Here is a 16,593-nt window from a genome sequence, read left to right on the forward strand (position 1 = left end):
TATCCTGTAATAGCTACTCCAGAACAGCTATTGCACCGCTGATCCTCAGGTTTGTGCTCTTCTCCCACAGTCAGTGCCTTTTTAGTTCATCTTAGTGGTGTCTTAAGCTAAACTGAAAATAAAACTCCAAATACAGGAGCACCTATACAAGATGATAGTCTAGAACAGCTTTCACATTTTAAGTTCAGGCTCCAGTTCTTTTCAGAGTTTTTACCTAATATAAGAAACTGGATTAAAATATTCTTAAATAAATGAAATAGAAATGAATTAGATTTAATGGAAACTTCTGCCTAAAATGGTAAGCTAAGCAAGTGCCAGGAAGAGAGTCAGCTTGAGCCTGGTTCTAACTTGTAGCTCACATTCCCACCTGTAGATGGGGAATTTTTACTTTTTCTTTAAGAAAAAAATGGTCCCTGATTTGATCAGTACTTATAGCAACAATTTAAGCAGCATCTCAGTGTAGCTAAAATTTTGTAACAGAACACTTAAAATAGATGTGAAATGCCTATCAGTTAGCACTGCATACGACATAAAATAATTGCACTAGACAAGCATGCAACAGCCAGTTTCTAACTCAGATTAGAGCTTTCTAGTGGTACTATGATATTTCTATTTTCAGTGTTAGCAGCTCCATTAGATATTCCATTATAAAGACTTAACTTCCTTGCTACATTGCTCAGATTGACAGTTTTGATGTGAAAATAGCAAACATACTAAATGAAGTAATGAAGTACTTTTTTTCATTAAATTACGCACCTTTGCTTTTAAGATTAGAATGGCTGATCTTCCTTTCTTATGTTTTTGTCATATCTGTCCTTTATATCTACCTGATTACGCATTTAAGTCAAATTTCTTCAGCAAATCTGAAAAATCATGTAACAAGAGTTCAGCACTTTACCTCCAATTTGCCATGTGCACAACCTAATAGCAATAGGTTGGCTCTATCCCTCTCACAGGAAATAGGAGACCAAGGCCATGCTCCATCACTAGTTGCTGACCACCAGCAAATGACCGTATCTTGCACAGAGTTTATTGCCAGGTGACGTTTCATCCTTCTACCTTCTGGTCCAAATGTATCAATATAAGAAACCTGATGGAAGAAAAAATGCAGGAAATATTTGAGGTGATAAAATAACATAGTAGGCTCAATTGGGAGCATTTAGTTTGGATGTGTGGAAAAGAATGTATATATATACAGAGGGCTGCATACATATATCTTCATATAGGCTGTCTGTAAATGTAAAAAATATCCCTTCAGACAGAAAAAGACATGCTCACATTTTTATCTGTGGGGAGGGGATTGGGAAGGAAAGGAATGTGAGTTAAGAAGGAATTTACTGCAATGACTCCAATCAATACCAAAATGTACAGTCATGGTTGCTTGACAGCATCGACCTACACACAGGATTTAAGCTTAGCCATATTAAATGACAAGTTCTGCAAAGCTGACCAGGGAGCTAAGGCTAGTGTTTAAGACATAATCAAATATTAAATATATTCTACAGTATTTGAGCAAACATATATCTTTCTTTTTCCTCCCTAAATTAAGGAATCCGGATACAAACATCGGCTTTGCAAGAGAATATATACTTTTCTGCATAATGTGGATGAGCTACAGCATCATGCGTAAAGTTTATGCAGCTCTTGAGAATTGTGCCTCTTTCTCAGGAAGGATTTGTGGAATTTATTATTCAAACTCTGTTATTTTGGAGCATGGTTATTTGAAAACATGAGCAGTGCACCATCTGGGTGACACATGCCAAGGAAATATAGATTGCACTGCATTTCTGCTTAAGGAATTAATGGAAGGTTGATAGCTAGGGGAAAAAAAACTATCTTGCCATTGCTGGTCAGCAATAATCGAACCACTTTCTGGGGATTAAGCGCATGGCTAAGCCTACTGGACCAGACACTAGCAAAGGGCAGGGGGTCTTCTTATCAGAGAAATGCTTCTGGAGCCAGTCTCACTACATGACAGATTGCTTTCATATTCCTGTCTGCAAGGCAACAAAGGATGGCAGTAATGCGATAATGCCAGAGTGCAATGGGTGTTAAGAACCCGTTGCATTTATGTATTGTATTTAGTAAATAATCAGGCTCATCCAAATTGTGATCTCACCACTCAACCAAGGCCATTAAAATCAAGGTTAATGCTTTAATAATCCTTTGCTGTTTTTTATATGGTCAAAAAGAACCCTTTTCTATTTGCATGGTCATAATATTATTGACCTCTTCATCCCCTGAATACACATCAAAAGGAACTGAAATCAAAGTAATTACCAATGTTGTTCTCTCATGGTAAACATTTAACTCCTTGTACTGTCTCATCCTTCAGTAAATTGAAATGGATTAAAAAACCACAGATGGAAAAAACTTGCAAAAGGTCAATATTACCAGAATAGCCTGTGGTTTACTTGTCAAAATACATAGAATTGTAAAGATAAAACATACATCAAAGTTAACAGGTAGCTGATATTTGAATTAAAACTATATATAAATACTTGATTTGGTGACAACATGCATTTATTAGGGTGGAAAACCACAAAATCTTTCACAGATATTAACAAGTCCTGTATTGCAGTGTTAATTGCTCATAACAATTTCACATGTAACAACAGCCAAAAATCTTTCATAAACCTTCATGTCTTGCATTAGACATGGCACTTTCAAACATGGACTAATGCCACTGAGAAAAGGCAAATAATAACAGTTGTTTTTATATTTTGCTGGTCTTCAAGACTGTTGTTATTCTAAGTCTTCCTCTATTTTTTCAAGGTGTAAATAAAATCCAAGGTGGTATCACTTAGAAAGGACAAGGATGGAGAAAATAATTCTTTCATTTAGGTATGTATTATGTAAAAAAAACCCCCCAGCTTTTGGATAAACATCAAACTGTGAGGAGGAAAGCATGGTTGACTTGTTCGTATTATTAATAGCGCTCTGGCAGTCCAGTACTGCCTGGCGTTCCTTGCCAATTTAGTCCACTATGAGGCTGGACACTGAACAATGTGGTGTTGCTTCTGTGCAGGTATCAAAGAAATTAGAATGTTATATGACAGAAATTTAATCATATCATTACATATGATTGTAAGCAAGCATTCTCCTCATTTTAGAAATGGGAATTTAAACCCAAATACTGCGTACATTCTCAGGGTTACACCAAAAGTCAGAGGCAGAAATGAAGGCTACACTCAAATTTCCTGAATCTCAGCTCCAGATTTTAATCCTGTGGCAGTTCTATACCAATGCAAGTTAGCTTTTAATTAAATTTCTCTTGGAAAAAAAAACCAAAACCACTAAGGAACTGTTTTTTTCCTAATGCATGCAGTTACAAGTTTGCACATTTGCTACTGGGGACCATCTTTTGCTTCTTTTGTTACTATTGATAACAACACCAGTGTTGACTGCGTCTGCTCTTTTAGCTTACAAGTTTGACCAAAATCAGCCATGAAGAACTCCAACGCAGAGAGCTGACATACTATTATTGCAGTAGTGAATAATAGTTCCTGCTGGCACACACTGGTGCAATTCTGAAGATAATAAAAATTATATTTAGCTGCCTAACCAACAAGCCTCACACAAAAGAACATTCAATTAAAAAATGCAAATGCCTTTTTTTGGCTGGCAAAGAAATAATCCATAGTGATTCCCACTGATTTCAAGAGAAAGCAAAGTTAACACTGAACATGGAGGCATTTTGAGAAGCTCAGCTGTGTCAGCAAAGAACTGAACATAACAACCCTATTAAGGAGTGCGGCAGATATTTCTGGTTTCCTGGAGCAGAAGTTTTCTATGGATTAGGCTTTCCTTATTTCCCAAGCAAAAAATGCCATAACCATAGATCCAAAATGCCCAGCAATGCTCAGAAGGAAAATACATTTTCTTAGAAAAAGAATTTTCCTACAAAACTTAAGAAGCTATGGCCCTCACAGTTAAATGATGAAGGCAGTTTCCAGCTCACCACAGCTTCTTCACTGAAGTTTCGTGCTATCAAAAAACCAACCCACACCACAGACCATACTTGCTTATAAAGCACAACCTTAACAAACACCATAGACCAGGCGCAAGTGCACATCATTTTAAAGTAAACTACGTATCAGCTCAGTTCCTGGTGAACAGTGAACTGTCTCAAATCCACGTTATAGAGGTTGGATCAATCTAGCAAACACAAGTCATTGCTGAAAAGAGGCCCTGAACTGAAACAGCCTGGAAAAATGTATTAGATATTCATCCTAGCAGAAAGTATTTCTACCAAGCAAGTTAAAACGTATTATGGCAAAACTTAAATTAAACACATCCTTAAAAAGCCTGCCTTGCAGATGCAAACTCCCTTATGTAAGGAAGCAAATTACTGAGGGGTTGTCAAGGGAAATATATTTGCTATTTGCTAGCACAAGATTGTTTTCTTTAACATTTATCCAGTCTGAAATAAATAGAAACTTTCTCTTTAGCTCACTACATCTTTCTACCTGTCTTGGGTGAAGGCTTGCCTCTGCTTCATTCTTGCAGCGAATTGGATGCAACTCCTTTCACACTCTGCCTGTTCAAAGTTAATTGCCTTTGGCCGATTATTTTTTCATATTTTCATATTTTTCGTATTTCATAGTGCCAAGCAATTCCACCTAAGGTCAGCCACTGCCCTGATGCCAAAGAGGTTATGGTCGAAATAAGTTATGTCTACACAGCCCGAACCATCCAAGACACAGTGTAATTCAGCTTGAGATGAGCTGGTTGTACTGAGAGCCAAACTAGCTAGTTTAAAGGCAGCTCAGCTATCTCTAGAGTGTTTTTCAGCTACTGCTGTGACTGACACACCCATACATAAAGGGCTGGAAAAAAGGAGTATTTTAATCTTCACTGTGTAAGTAGTGAATTGAGGTACAGAGGCACCCAGTCACTTGCCTAAGGTCACATACATAGTTTGTCAGTGGTGAGAAAGTCAGCTTCTGTATCTTCTTCAGTGGCTTAATTGTAAAACCAACTCTCACAACAATACGATTACTGTAACTAGAGGGAAAATTAAGATTTCTGCAAAGAATTACAACAGTCTTGGAGCTCATACAGATGACTGAATTATCATAGCTTCATGAGTTTGTGTATATCAGCTGAGCCATAGTAATTGACCATGCATGTGTTTTTAGCCCACAGCAAACAAGAGGTAAAACACATTAGCTTAAATCTTTTACACTGAGGTTTACCATTACAGATTTTGCTTCATGCTTGTTAGATGCTGAGAATGTGCAAAAGGTCAGTTACTGCTGCTCAACTGACACAAGGTAATCTGTTAAGCAGGGCTAACTCAATGGTGTGTCTGAGCCCTTAACCTAAATACAGTAGAAAATTGGATCCCTCTTGGCACAGTATTTTAACTCATTAACTCCGAATGCCATGTAATTTTTTTTGACTTTTCAATACCTGCCATTTTTAGAATTTAAGCTGTTCTGGTCAGTTACAGGAAGGTTTGTGATTGTAAAGTTACTGCAGTATTTACAGTCACCACTGACAGCAATACCTTGAAGTCCAAACAAGAGAGCTTTTCCAGTCTTTTGTTTACATCCGATGAATCCATTTTCTTTGTAAACTGAATAAAACAGAGCTGGTTATGGTCCTCAAACGACAAGATGATGAAACTGTCTGTAAGAACCGCTGAAAAACAAATAAAAATTGTCACCACTGTCATACCTGTTTCTAGTAACAAAACAAATTACCAAACCCTCCACTGAGACATTGCAAAAAGCAATTTTTTCAAGACAGTGTCTTAAATATTACACTGAAGCCTTTGTAATCTCCTAAAAGACATCAATGTGTCATCCTGCCAGGACCTTCTTGGAAATGAGAAATAAAGCCTAGGGAGTACTCCGATTACATCAAAATGAATAAATTATCTCATATCAAGTTACCACTACATTCAAATATACGTTTTATGCCCTTCCGCATTAATTTTCATCTTGGTTCAGCTTTCAATGTTCGGGTGGTTTTTTTATTCTTCTTTTGGTAACACCCACCAGTATGTCAGAAATGCACCATACAGAGCATAACTTCTGTTAAAGATGATAAATGCAAATTAGTACTTGAGGTGTATCTCGTATTTTGACATCATAAGGTTCCAGGTGCTGCTGCAGACACCAAAGAGGCTGTTACATACAGGATTACAGGATTATGCTTCAGAAGGGTTATGAATTTGCTGAAAGCCTCACATGGAGGTATCCAAACAATGCAGGAAACCAAGATGGAACAGACTCCCTTGGAGTGTGGAAAAGTGCAGTGGAATCCCTGCTGTTCAGAAGGGGATGCTACACCAAAATAGTTCAATATAAAAGAGATTAACTAATTTGACAATGAAAATTAATTAGACAATATTATCTAGGATTTTTTCCCAAGTGTTATCCAGTCATTCAAGCAGTATTATGCCTGCATTTAATGCAAGCAATATCAGGCCTGCATTTAGAGATGTCTGAGAATGAAGTGAGTCATCAGGGCTACCAGCACTAGGTCGTTGAAGAATTATTAATGAGAATCAGGTTTAAGTACAGCTAGCAAGCTGGTAAACTGAGAAACCTCCCCTGAAAGCAAAATGTCAAGTAAGTGGAAACAGATTTAAAAACAACCACCACTGCAAAACAAACACAAAAGCATTTGTGATTAATATCCTAGATTCTTGAATGTATTTTACATATCCTTGAGTAGATTGACAGTTTAGTCTTACATACAGGCATTGAAAACTTGCTACTCAGCTTTGCTTTGATTTCGGCTGATTTACAACCAGTTGCAATTTCTAACAGTCATGTACTGGCACAGCTCTGAAGATTCTGGTATGCAAATGCTAAAGGGTAAAGTTTAATGTCAAATAATTACCTTTGAAATGTAACATTAACACTAGCATAAAAAATTAAAGAAAGAATAAAAGAAATTGTGGTAAAGTATCTGAGATAGTGAGTTAGAAGCTATAACTGAGATCCTAAACACACATGAAAATCCAAAGCCACCAAATATGGTATCCTCAATACTTACAGTTAAAATATTTTGATATCCTCACAGAAATAGTTTACATTAAAGATGACCTACAGCACACCTCAGCTGCTTCTGAAATTTGTTTTGGTTGAAAGGAAGAAAGCGGGATTCAAAGATCCCTGGGCAGGTGTGAATGAGACTAGCAGTGCCTTGATTTTCAGTATCCGTGGTTGTCCTGGGCAGGAGTGGAGACTAGATAGACATGAATAGAGCTATGGGCATAGTTAGACCATTATTCAGAGAGGACCCATATACTGCCGTCAGGTTACCCTAAAAAGGCAGGCAGTGTAGTTAACATTTTAAATACTAGTACTGCAGGACCTCAGTGCCACAAAACAATTCAGAAAATGAGAAATACTGTTTCTTTTAGGACAGCAATTTTTTCTAGAATTTCTAATTAAATTATTTTTTTAATTTAGCCCATAAATAATAAAAATTAGGATGACTTTATTAGAGACAGGAGGATTATAAATGAAACCTCAATTCTGTATTTTGTACACACACTCTGACCTTTATTCCAAATGTAAAGAGGACATGCTACTCGAGTTAGAATTACATGTCATAAGTGATTTTGGCAGATTGTAATCCCTACCCATTTCAACGTATACACACTTACTAAAATAAGAACTACTATTTTTAAGCAGACATTTTGTATTAAATATTGAATTTATTTTAGCCAACTTTATAATCACAACCCTAATTCCAACATAAATTTGGAAAGATGTGCAATTATGTTCGATTAAAGTTAATTTATTTGAGGACCACATTTTGTTGTAGTTCCCACATAAGCATAGTTCAGTTTAAAAATCTGTATTTTGAGCACTATTTGCATGGGTGACAAAAGTATCTTCTTTTATTGTTCATGAAAAGAAAAAATATATTGCAATGACTGTTGTTGGGGGTTTTGCCTTTACTGAACAGAAGCAGTTCTATTTCACCTTGGGTATTACCAAGGTATTTTACTTTGGGTATTACCAAACAGAGAGAGCTTATTCATAATTTAAGAAATTACTGAATAAGTGAAAATAAAGATAAACCATTCTGTAATGTTATTTATAGAAATTTGAGTGGTATAACTGTAGGAAAGCATATTTGTTGCTTTATAATTGTTTTAGTTGAAAGCTTTCTTAGCATTTTTTTTAATATTTGTGTTTTTATGACACATTAAGCCAACGTAAGTCAAAAGAAGTATAATTTAATTATGTATTATTTATTATTTCTTTAAAAAGAGTATTCTAAGCTCTACAAACAACTTCAATTTGGGTATAATCTTAGCTTCCATGCTTTCCTACATTTTGTCACCTGGAAGTATGAAATCCTCCCTCTGGAAACAGAGGGCAGAAAATCTGAGATGGAATTAATAGTCTAGTAATTTAGGTGAAGAGTGAAAAACAGGAATTGAGACATCGAATGTGTTCTATGCTATTAGTTGATAAAAAAAAAAGATGTTAGGGTTAAATTTTTGTTAATAAAGATTCTACTAAAATTGTTATATTAAAGTTAATTTTCAAGACTACAAAACATTGATAACATCAGAGGGACACAGTATTGCAGGTTTCTTAAATAACCAGACCCACATTCAATAGATGCCTGAAGAAAGTAAATTATAAAAGATCAAAGTTAAGATAGCATATATTCTTATTAAAAGCATGTAATTTGTGTTTATTTGTTAAGAATTTGGAAGATAATGCCCACATAATTTGGCTGTCATTGAAATTCCATATTCTGGATCATGCATTGCCAAGATACCTGGTTTAATTCTCAGTGGAGCCCTGTAGAGACGCACTGAAAAAGCTACACTCATATTATTAAGCTGTTGAAAAAAGGTACATTTTCATAAGTTTTCTTCTGCCCTAAACTAAAACTTTATTTTTAGCAGTCACTAGTTAATAACAATACTGAGATTCTGGAAATCCATAAACTAAATCAGAACACCTCCATACAACTAATGTTATCCAGCCTTTTTTAGTAATTAAATACCTTAATAATAACTATCCATGGTTAATCTTGGCTAATGTTTGGTTCTGTCCCATTTTCCCACTTATGGAATAAGCATGACAAGTTCAAATGGCATGTTCACAGTGATTAAAATGTGTAAGAAACTGAATTTTAGAAACTCATTCAGTATTTGACAAGCCTAAAACTTTGATGTTAAATATTATTCTTAAAGTGCTTTTAGTCCTGAGGCTTGTAACTATGGCATTACATGCAATTACTTGTTGTGTTTGCAAGTCCCCAGTGGCAATAATTAGTCTACCTGTTGACATACTGTTTTTCTACTCTATTGTTAATGTAGGCAATTGATTTGCACGCGGCTGTAATTACCATCACTGATGGTGTTGGAGATGAGCTTCCCCACCAGGGTCCTGTCAATCACCACTTTCTCCAGCTGTGGCCCAGAAAGGCTTAGGGACACCAGTATACCTGAGTGAAAGAGGAGCTAAATCCAAATAGCAAGAAAACAAGACATCAAGAATCATTAATAAAGTGAAATGTTCCAAGGTACATATTAGCAGCTGTCCATTACGCAGTAATCTAATTTTCAAAATTACAAAAAAGACTTATTGTTGATGTGAAGGTGTCTTATAATGACTTTGAAAGCTTTTTCAATGAAAGAGAGAGATGTAATACAACACTGAATTATACAGGTGCAAGAATTACAACTGCTGAACACTTGAAGAAAATGCATGCTAATTCTCCAAATGTACTAAATTAGTTTGTTGAAAATGGAGATCAAAATTCTGTCTTGAAGGAGTACAGGGATGATGCTAATCCACCATCCACGAACCTGGTTTTTTCATATAAACTAACTGCACAGCCTGCATCAAAAACCATATAAAGTTTATCTTCATGGAATTTTACATTATTATCACAAATTAAAACCAGCACCTTTTTTGCTATCCTTGCTATTTCTGATCATTCATATATTGTTTAACTTAAATAATGGTGCTCTCACAGTGAAAAAAAAATAAACCCCATAGAACTCCCTGCTCTATTGTGAGTTGATCTCACTTTGCGAAGTTTCTCCAGTAGCAGGGCTATACAAAAAGCTTTATTAGAGAGATACTGTTTTCTCAATAATCTAGTTCTGTCCTGTGAAGACCGGCTGAGAGAGCTAGGGTTGTTCAGCCTGGAGAAGAGAAGGCTCTGGGGAGACCTTGTAACAGTCTTGCAAAACCAAAGGGGTCCTACAAGAAATCTGGAGAGGGACTTTTTATAAAAGCAAGAAGTGACAGGACAAGGGGGAATGGATTTAAACTGGAAGAGGGGAGACTTTAGATTAGAAGAAATTGTTCACTATGAGGGTGGGGAGGTGCTGGCACAGGTTGCAGAGAAGCTGTGGCTGCCCCATCCCTGGAATTGTTCCAGGACAGGCCAGACAGGGCTTTGAGCAACCTGGTCTAGCGGAAGGTGTCCCTGCCAATGGCAGGGAAAGGATCTTTAGGTCCTTTCCAACCCAAACCATTCTTTGATTCTATGTTTCTAACTGTAGTCAAACCTTGCTGGACTTAAAATTATCAAGTTGGAAATAAATTGTGATTTTATCTAATCTAACTTCAACATAGGTATAAATTGAAGCTTTGAAAGATTGTAATAAAAGCTGCATAAGTGTAACTGTGTCTAACATTTTTACTAGGACAAAACCTTAAAGGACATCTGACATGACAGGGAATATTGAAATACTGACTATATATGTTTATCAAACAAATGCCTAATTAGATTTTGGTGGGAATGGGGAATGACCATTTGTTCTTAAAAAAGTTATTTCCTATCACAGTTATTTTTTGTTTCTATTTCAGACACCACTAGAATTTATTTTCAAACTTCCTTTTATCTAACCTAAATGTCCCCTGTTTAAGTCTGAACCCATTACCCCTTGTCCTATTACTAATCATAATTGTCTGAAGAACCTAGTTCTTCAGTGAAAAAGTGATGGCTGAAACTCAGAGGTTGACAAACACACAAGCAATGATCAAGCAAAATTACATAAATACTCTGCAAAGATCAGTTCTAAAGTTCTGAATGAGTATCATCCTGCCAGATAAAACACCCCAAATCCTTCAGTGTTATATGCGAACAAGAGAGCTGGTGCAGTCAATGAAGAAACTCTACAACTTGTGTCTTCCACAACACCTTTGGGAACTTTCTTCTCTCAGAAAAAGCTACTGCAATGGCAGGTTGTTTCCATGTTTCCTTTCCTTGCAGGGAAAGAACAAGCTGGAGTTAATCTGGAAGAAGTCTGTAGCCTCTAAGTTTACCTGACATATACCACCCATCCAGGTAAGGAAAAGAGATGAAACACAGGAAAAAATGTGTTTTTATCTGTAGATGGTCAATGATCTTTAATGACTGAGTCATGGTATGAGGCCACAGGCTCGTCCTTCTGCTGACATCTAATCTATGTCATCCATCTATGCTGCATAGAGAGATGCTTGCAAACTCTTGGCTTGAGAGCAAGAAATAACATTAGGATTATTTAACTCTTAAATGTTTCAAGGTGTAAATTCACTTTATACCTGTATGTTCATTTCCTGGTAGTGACATAGATCACACCTGTTACACAGCTAGAATAGGAATCTGTGGAAACTGCTCCAGTGTATGATGACGACACATTTATACAAATACAAAATACTGTGGTAATGGGTGTGCTTCGTTTTAGGTCTATGAGACCAGTCATTAAACCAATGCTACGTATTTTCACTATTTCATAGATCTCTATGCTATCAGTATGGCATGACAGAATGACATAAAGCAGGTAAAAATAATATCATTTCCATGGCTTTTCTTGTTTCTCCCATTATACTCCCTCCTTCTTTATTTTTACAGTAAAACATTCTTTCCCATTATTCTCCACAGAATCTTGAGATATTTGGGCAAAACTTACATTTTTCCTGTAATAACTTATCATGGTTGTTAATACACCTGTGCTCCACAGGTCTAAGTCCTTCCATCTAGGAACTTCAGTCTAAATTTAAAAAGTAAATCAGAGACTTTACACACTGTATGGCCATGTAAGGTCAGTATTTCTTCTACCTCCCTTTAAAAATACACTGGATTATAATAGGGGCTTTTAAAAAAATAGTTCTTAAAGTTTACCATTAAGTACAAGCAGGTATTTAAATAAAGCAGGGACGTGGTTGAGTCACCCTCCCTGGAGGCATTAAAAACACCTGCAGATGCAGTGCTGAGGGACATGGTTTAGTGGTGGACTTTGTAGTGCTAGATGAACGGTTGGACTCGATGATCTTAAGGGTCTTTTCCAACCTAAATGATTCTATGATTCTGTTTTATCTTTCATCAAAAATATTCTGTAAAAGAGAAAATACGTATATGCTCAAATTGAAACATCAATATTTCAATTCCTTTCCATGTAGTCTATGCAAAGACTGTTACATAATAAGATTTAGGTGCTATTATACATAAGCTTGCATAGTTAAGCTCATATTTTGGTAGATGGGAGCAGTCCAATCATAAGCATGAATGAATATAAAGCAAATGGGGAAGACTGCAAACTTGGCTCGAACACAGATATGCAGTGATCCAACTCCAAAAAGTACTGCTCAAGGGAATTGCCCATCATTGCTAAGGAATATAAGCAAATGGAAGAGGCAGTATTTACATAAGGCACAAAATCATTTCACGTAACAGATATGAGGGAAAGAAACGTGCCATAATGAAACACATCAGAAATTTTTCAGACTGAAGCACTGCAATGTGAAAAATAGAAAGCAGAAGAGTCATCTCTACAGCTCTAACAGTCTCAAGGTGTTCCTAAACAAAACAAAACCATGATTTCATACCTATTGGAAGAACAGGCATAGGCTTTGAACTTTTACTTGTTTGAGTAATGTGTTTGGGCATCTGGTCATTCTACATGCTGGAATGGAAAGGCCACTTAATTTCTGTGTTACTGAAGAGTTGAATGTGAAGACTTTGATAGAAGGAATTATGTACTTTGTGTGCCAAAAATGGTTATCCAGTGAGCAAGAAAGACATAAGAGGAACAGAGGATACTCACAGGAAGACAGCCCTTCCCCAACAGCAAAGTGCTCCAATACATATTTCAGTTACTTTTTATTAAGCAAAGCACTTAAGTACAGGCTCATAACTGGTGGACTCCAGCAGAACTTAAGCATGTACTTAAGTGGATTCCTTTATCCTCGGAAGCCTTAGCCCTTCACTCCTCATTCATGCAGCTTAGCTGCTTATCAGCCCTTCTACCTAAAAAGATACCTGCAGAGCAAAGCCAGGATTTGCTTCTATCTGATTAAAATTGGAAAAGAATGAAAATATGCCTGTAAAAAATACTGCTGCAAACTGTTTTCCCTTACAGAGCCCAACCGACAAAGGAATATGCAAAAGAAGAGAATTGCAAAGCAATTCTTGTTCAAGCAGGTTCCCAGGGTTTTTCCCCACCTCTTCATTCCAGATTGCTTTCTTAGCCACCCTACCATAATTACTGTTGCATGCCTTATTACAGATGAAGTTATTGTTGTTACACGTTACTGTTTCACAATAATCGATGCATTTGTACTTCTAGCTCCAAATCTCTAAAACCACACATTAATGGTTGTGATCAAAAGCAACCGAAAGAATTTAATGAGGGTAGTGTTCCTCTTAGTAACTCATGATGGGTACCAGAGTCTCATGTATTCTAGCCAGAATGTCTTGATTTTGATATGAGATGTGTGACTGTGTGTCACCACACATCTTGCCAAATCAGCTTGCTTATGGGCATCATAGCTGATACAACAAGCCATGTCAGCAAATACCGGTGTGTATCTCAATGCAGAATCCAGTTCTAAGTATGCCAATGATGGTAACATAAAACCCATTCACATACATACATAAATTGCAACACAAATAAAATTTAATCCAAGTAATTCAGCAAAGAATATATAAATCTTTTTCATTAGCAGGTAACAGATATGATTCACAGCTAGTGCTTGGCTTTTATACAATAAAATAATTCAGTGTTGGCGTGTTTTTAATTCTACATCATAATGCAAATGTAGAACTACAAAAAGTTGGACACAAAATATTTTGGCTAGCTCTCATTAATTTTTACTACCTTGTATTGTAAAACCAAACCTGAACCAATGGCATCATTTCATAGTACTGATTTCATGATTTTGTGGCAAAACTTAAAAGCGTTCCAAAGTATTAGAGAAGGAGACCAAGAGGAAGGGAACCAGCCAGAGTTGAGATGAGTAAACTCAAAAATATTGATAAAAATAACTCCTTAAGTTATTACTCCTCAGCAGGGAAAGCCAAGGAGTAAATTGTTTATTTAATTATGAACAACACAGTGGCATCTTATTATAAAGACTTCTTGTCTCTTTTTCATCACGCTTCTTTTATGGTCTATTTATTTTCCTTTGACATCAAGTAACTGAAGATTACAGGATTATTTCAGCAACTCATCACAGGTCATCAAAGCTGGGATTCAGAAGTACGATACAGAAATGGTGTGCGTTCAGATCCTACTGGAACAAGCAGGAATAGAGCTAAAGAAAAGACCTCAGTCCTTTAGGGCTCAACTAAGCTCTTTTAAATAGGAGAGCAAGCTCCTTGACAAAAATCCCTGTACAGTCTAGGTTATGTTTACACGAACTGGCACACCATCTATTTTAGAAGCTCTAAGTAGTACTGGAATGTATACTTAGGATTGCAAAAATAAAGGTCAATGGATTTTCTTTTTTTTTAAATGGGCAAGGAAGTAAATGTGAAACTCCTGATGCACTGATTGTATTAAAAGTAATAGGAGAAATTCTGATGCATAAAATGAAAGGTAAAAAGCTGGGCCAGCATTACAGTAGTTCTAGGCAAACTCATACAGAAATCCAATTTTGAGAATATATTCATACAATGGACAAAATAATCTGCATGCAAACTAGCTGGAGTTTTCATTGAGGCATATGCATGAAGTGTAATTGGTCATTTGCACACAAATGGTTAAAATGACAGTACACTTATTTTTAGCAGAGGCATGTTTAAATTTATAGCCCCCAATTTTTGCCTGTGGGCTAGTTAGAAGCTGGAAGTGCTGGAGGAAGCAGTGAGGGATTAGGAAAAGTGATGTGTAGGTTCCAGAAGGCACACTACCTGCAGTCCTGTGCTTGTTTTTCACAGTCTGAGGGAAATCACACTACTCTCTTAAATTATAGTCTTGTTAACATTGTATCATCTTCCAGATTTTTTTCCATTTGTTCTGTCTTGCTAAATGTACAACAGCCATCGAGTTTTTTGATAGCACATTGTTATTACAAAGGGAACTCTTCCTGATTCAGCTAATTTTGAGGTTGTTCAGTTAAATATTTTAAATTTTATAAATTAATTTATTTGACATTGTATTGATGCTAAAAAGAAAGAGCTAAAACCCCTACTACTATAATTAAATACACTCAGATTTAGCCCAAATCACTAACAATTACAAGTCAGGGTAATTCCCTACATGCTCTCCATGCTGTTTGTCTGCTATGTTGCTTTCTAGTACACCTAAAAGTTAATGTAAATGCAGACTGTTATTTTCCCACTAGCAGCTGCTATCCATCCAAAACAGCATGCGCTATTAGTGCTATGACATAGATCACACCATTACGTGATAAACACTTATGGCTGAAACAGTCTCTCGCTTAGAACCAAACAATAAATGTACATCATTTCTAGAAGCTTCAGGACATTTGTTTCAAAAGGGAGAGTCTAGATATTTCTGCGAAATGCTCTAAGACAGATGAGCAGCAGAAAAAAAAACCCCAACCAGAAATTGAGAGAAGACAGCTTTTGTGTTCTAGACTCTCCCAAATCATTCATTTTTCTCTGTTTCATTTTCATTTGTTGGAGAGTTTATATTTTCAGGAAGACAAAGTTGGACAACACAACTGTTTTGGCAGAACATTCTAACCCCTGTTGGAGACTTCAATTATCAGCCATTGTTATATAAAAGAAACCATTATGTTTTATGATTGAGAAACCAAAAGCAGAATTTAAGGACAGAGAAATGACTAAGATTTTTATCTGTAACTCTGGCTATATTAGAAGCTATACTATCATTTATACTCTGGCTATACAGGCCATCTAAAAACCCCTTAAAAATACTCAATTTATCAATCTACCCCTTTACATGATTCAATCCAATATAAAGCCAGACCTAATACACTGAGATAAAAAGATCCCTCTCTTTTCTTTCCCATCTTGTACAAGAGATAAGTAAAAATGTATTTATCTCCTTTTTGTTGATGTAAGCTTGAAACTATTTAGAGGATGCCAAATGACCAAAAAAAAAAAAAAAAGGGTTTTAAACAGAATTTATAATGAATAAAAGGTGTTATACTATAAAGGCAGGATGATAAAATTTTGGCACGAAGTTCACTGTTCAAAGTACGTATTGGTAAGAAATGCATGTGGATGCAGACAGGTGGAAGGAGAAGGAAAATGATAGAGGGATAATGGGTGGAGAAAGCAAATGAAGAGACAGCAAACTGGGAAGCAGATGAATACACGTGGCTAATTGACTCGGTATTTCTTAACCAAATTCCTTACCTAATCAGAACAATAACAACGGGGGGGGGGGGGGGGGGG

The 16,593-nt window shown here is 36.2% G+C and overlaps 1 protein-coding gene across 1 annotated transcript in view; it reads right to left on the reverse strand.

Moving 5' to 3' along the window:
• The window catches only part of WDPCP (WD repeat containing planar cell polarity effector), a gene marked incomplete at both ends in the record, with an annotated part of 92,299 nt that overhangs the window by 74,174 nt on the left and 1,532 nt on the right, over positions 1–16,593 (reverse strand). The window contains 3 exons of the mRNA XM_010019161.1: positions 899–1,090; positions 5,513–5,646; positions 9,337–9,451. Of these exons, the coding sequence (XP_010017463.1) occupies positions 899–1,090; positions 5,513–5,646; positions 9,337–9,451 (441 nt within the window). The remainder of the gene's footprint in view (positions 1–898; positions 1,091–5,512; positions 5,647–9,336; positions 9,452–16,593) is intronic.

The sequence above is a fragment of the Nestor notabilis genome, unplaced genomic scaffold, assembly GCF_000696875.1.
Source record: "Nestor notabilis isolate BGI_N333 unplaced genomic scaffold, ASM69687v1 scaffold10120, whole genome shotgun sequence".
In the NCBI taxonomy this organism is placed as follows: Eukaryota; Metazoa; Chordata; class Aves; order Psittaciformes; family Psittacidae; genus Nestor; species Nestor notabilis.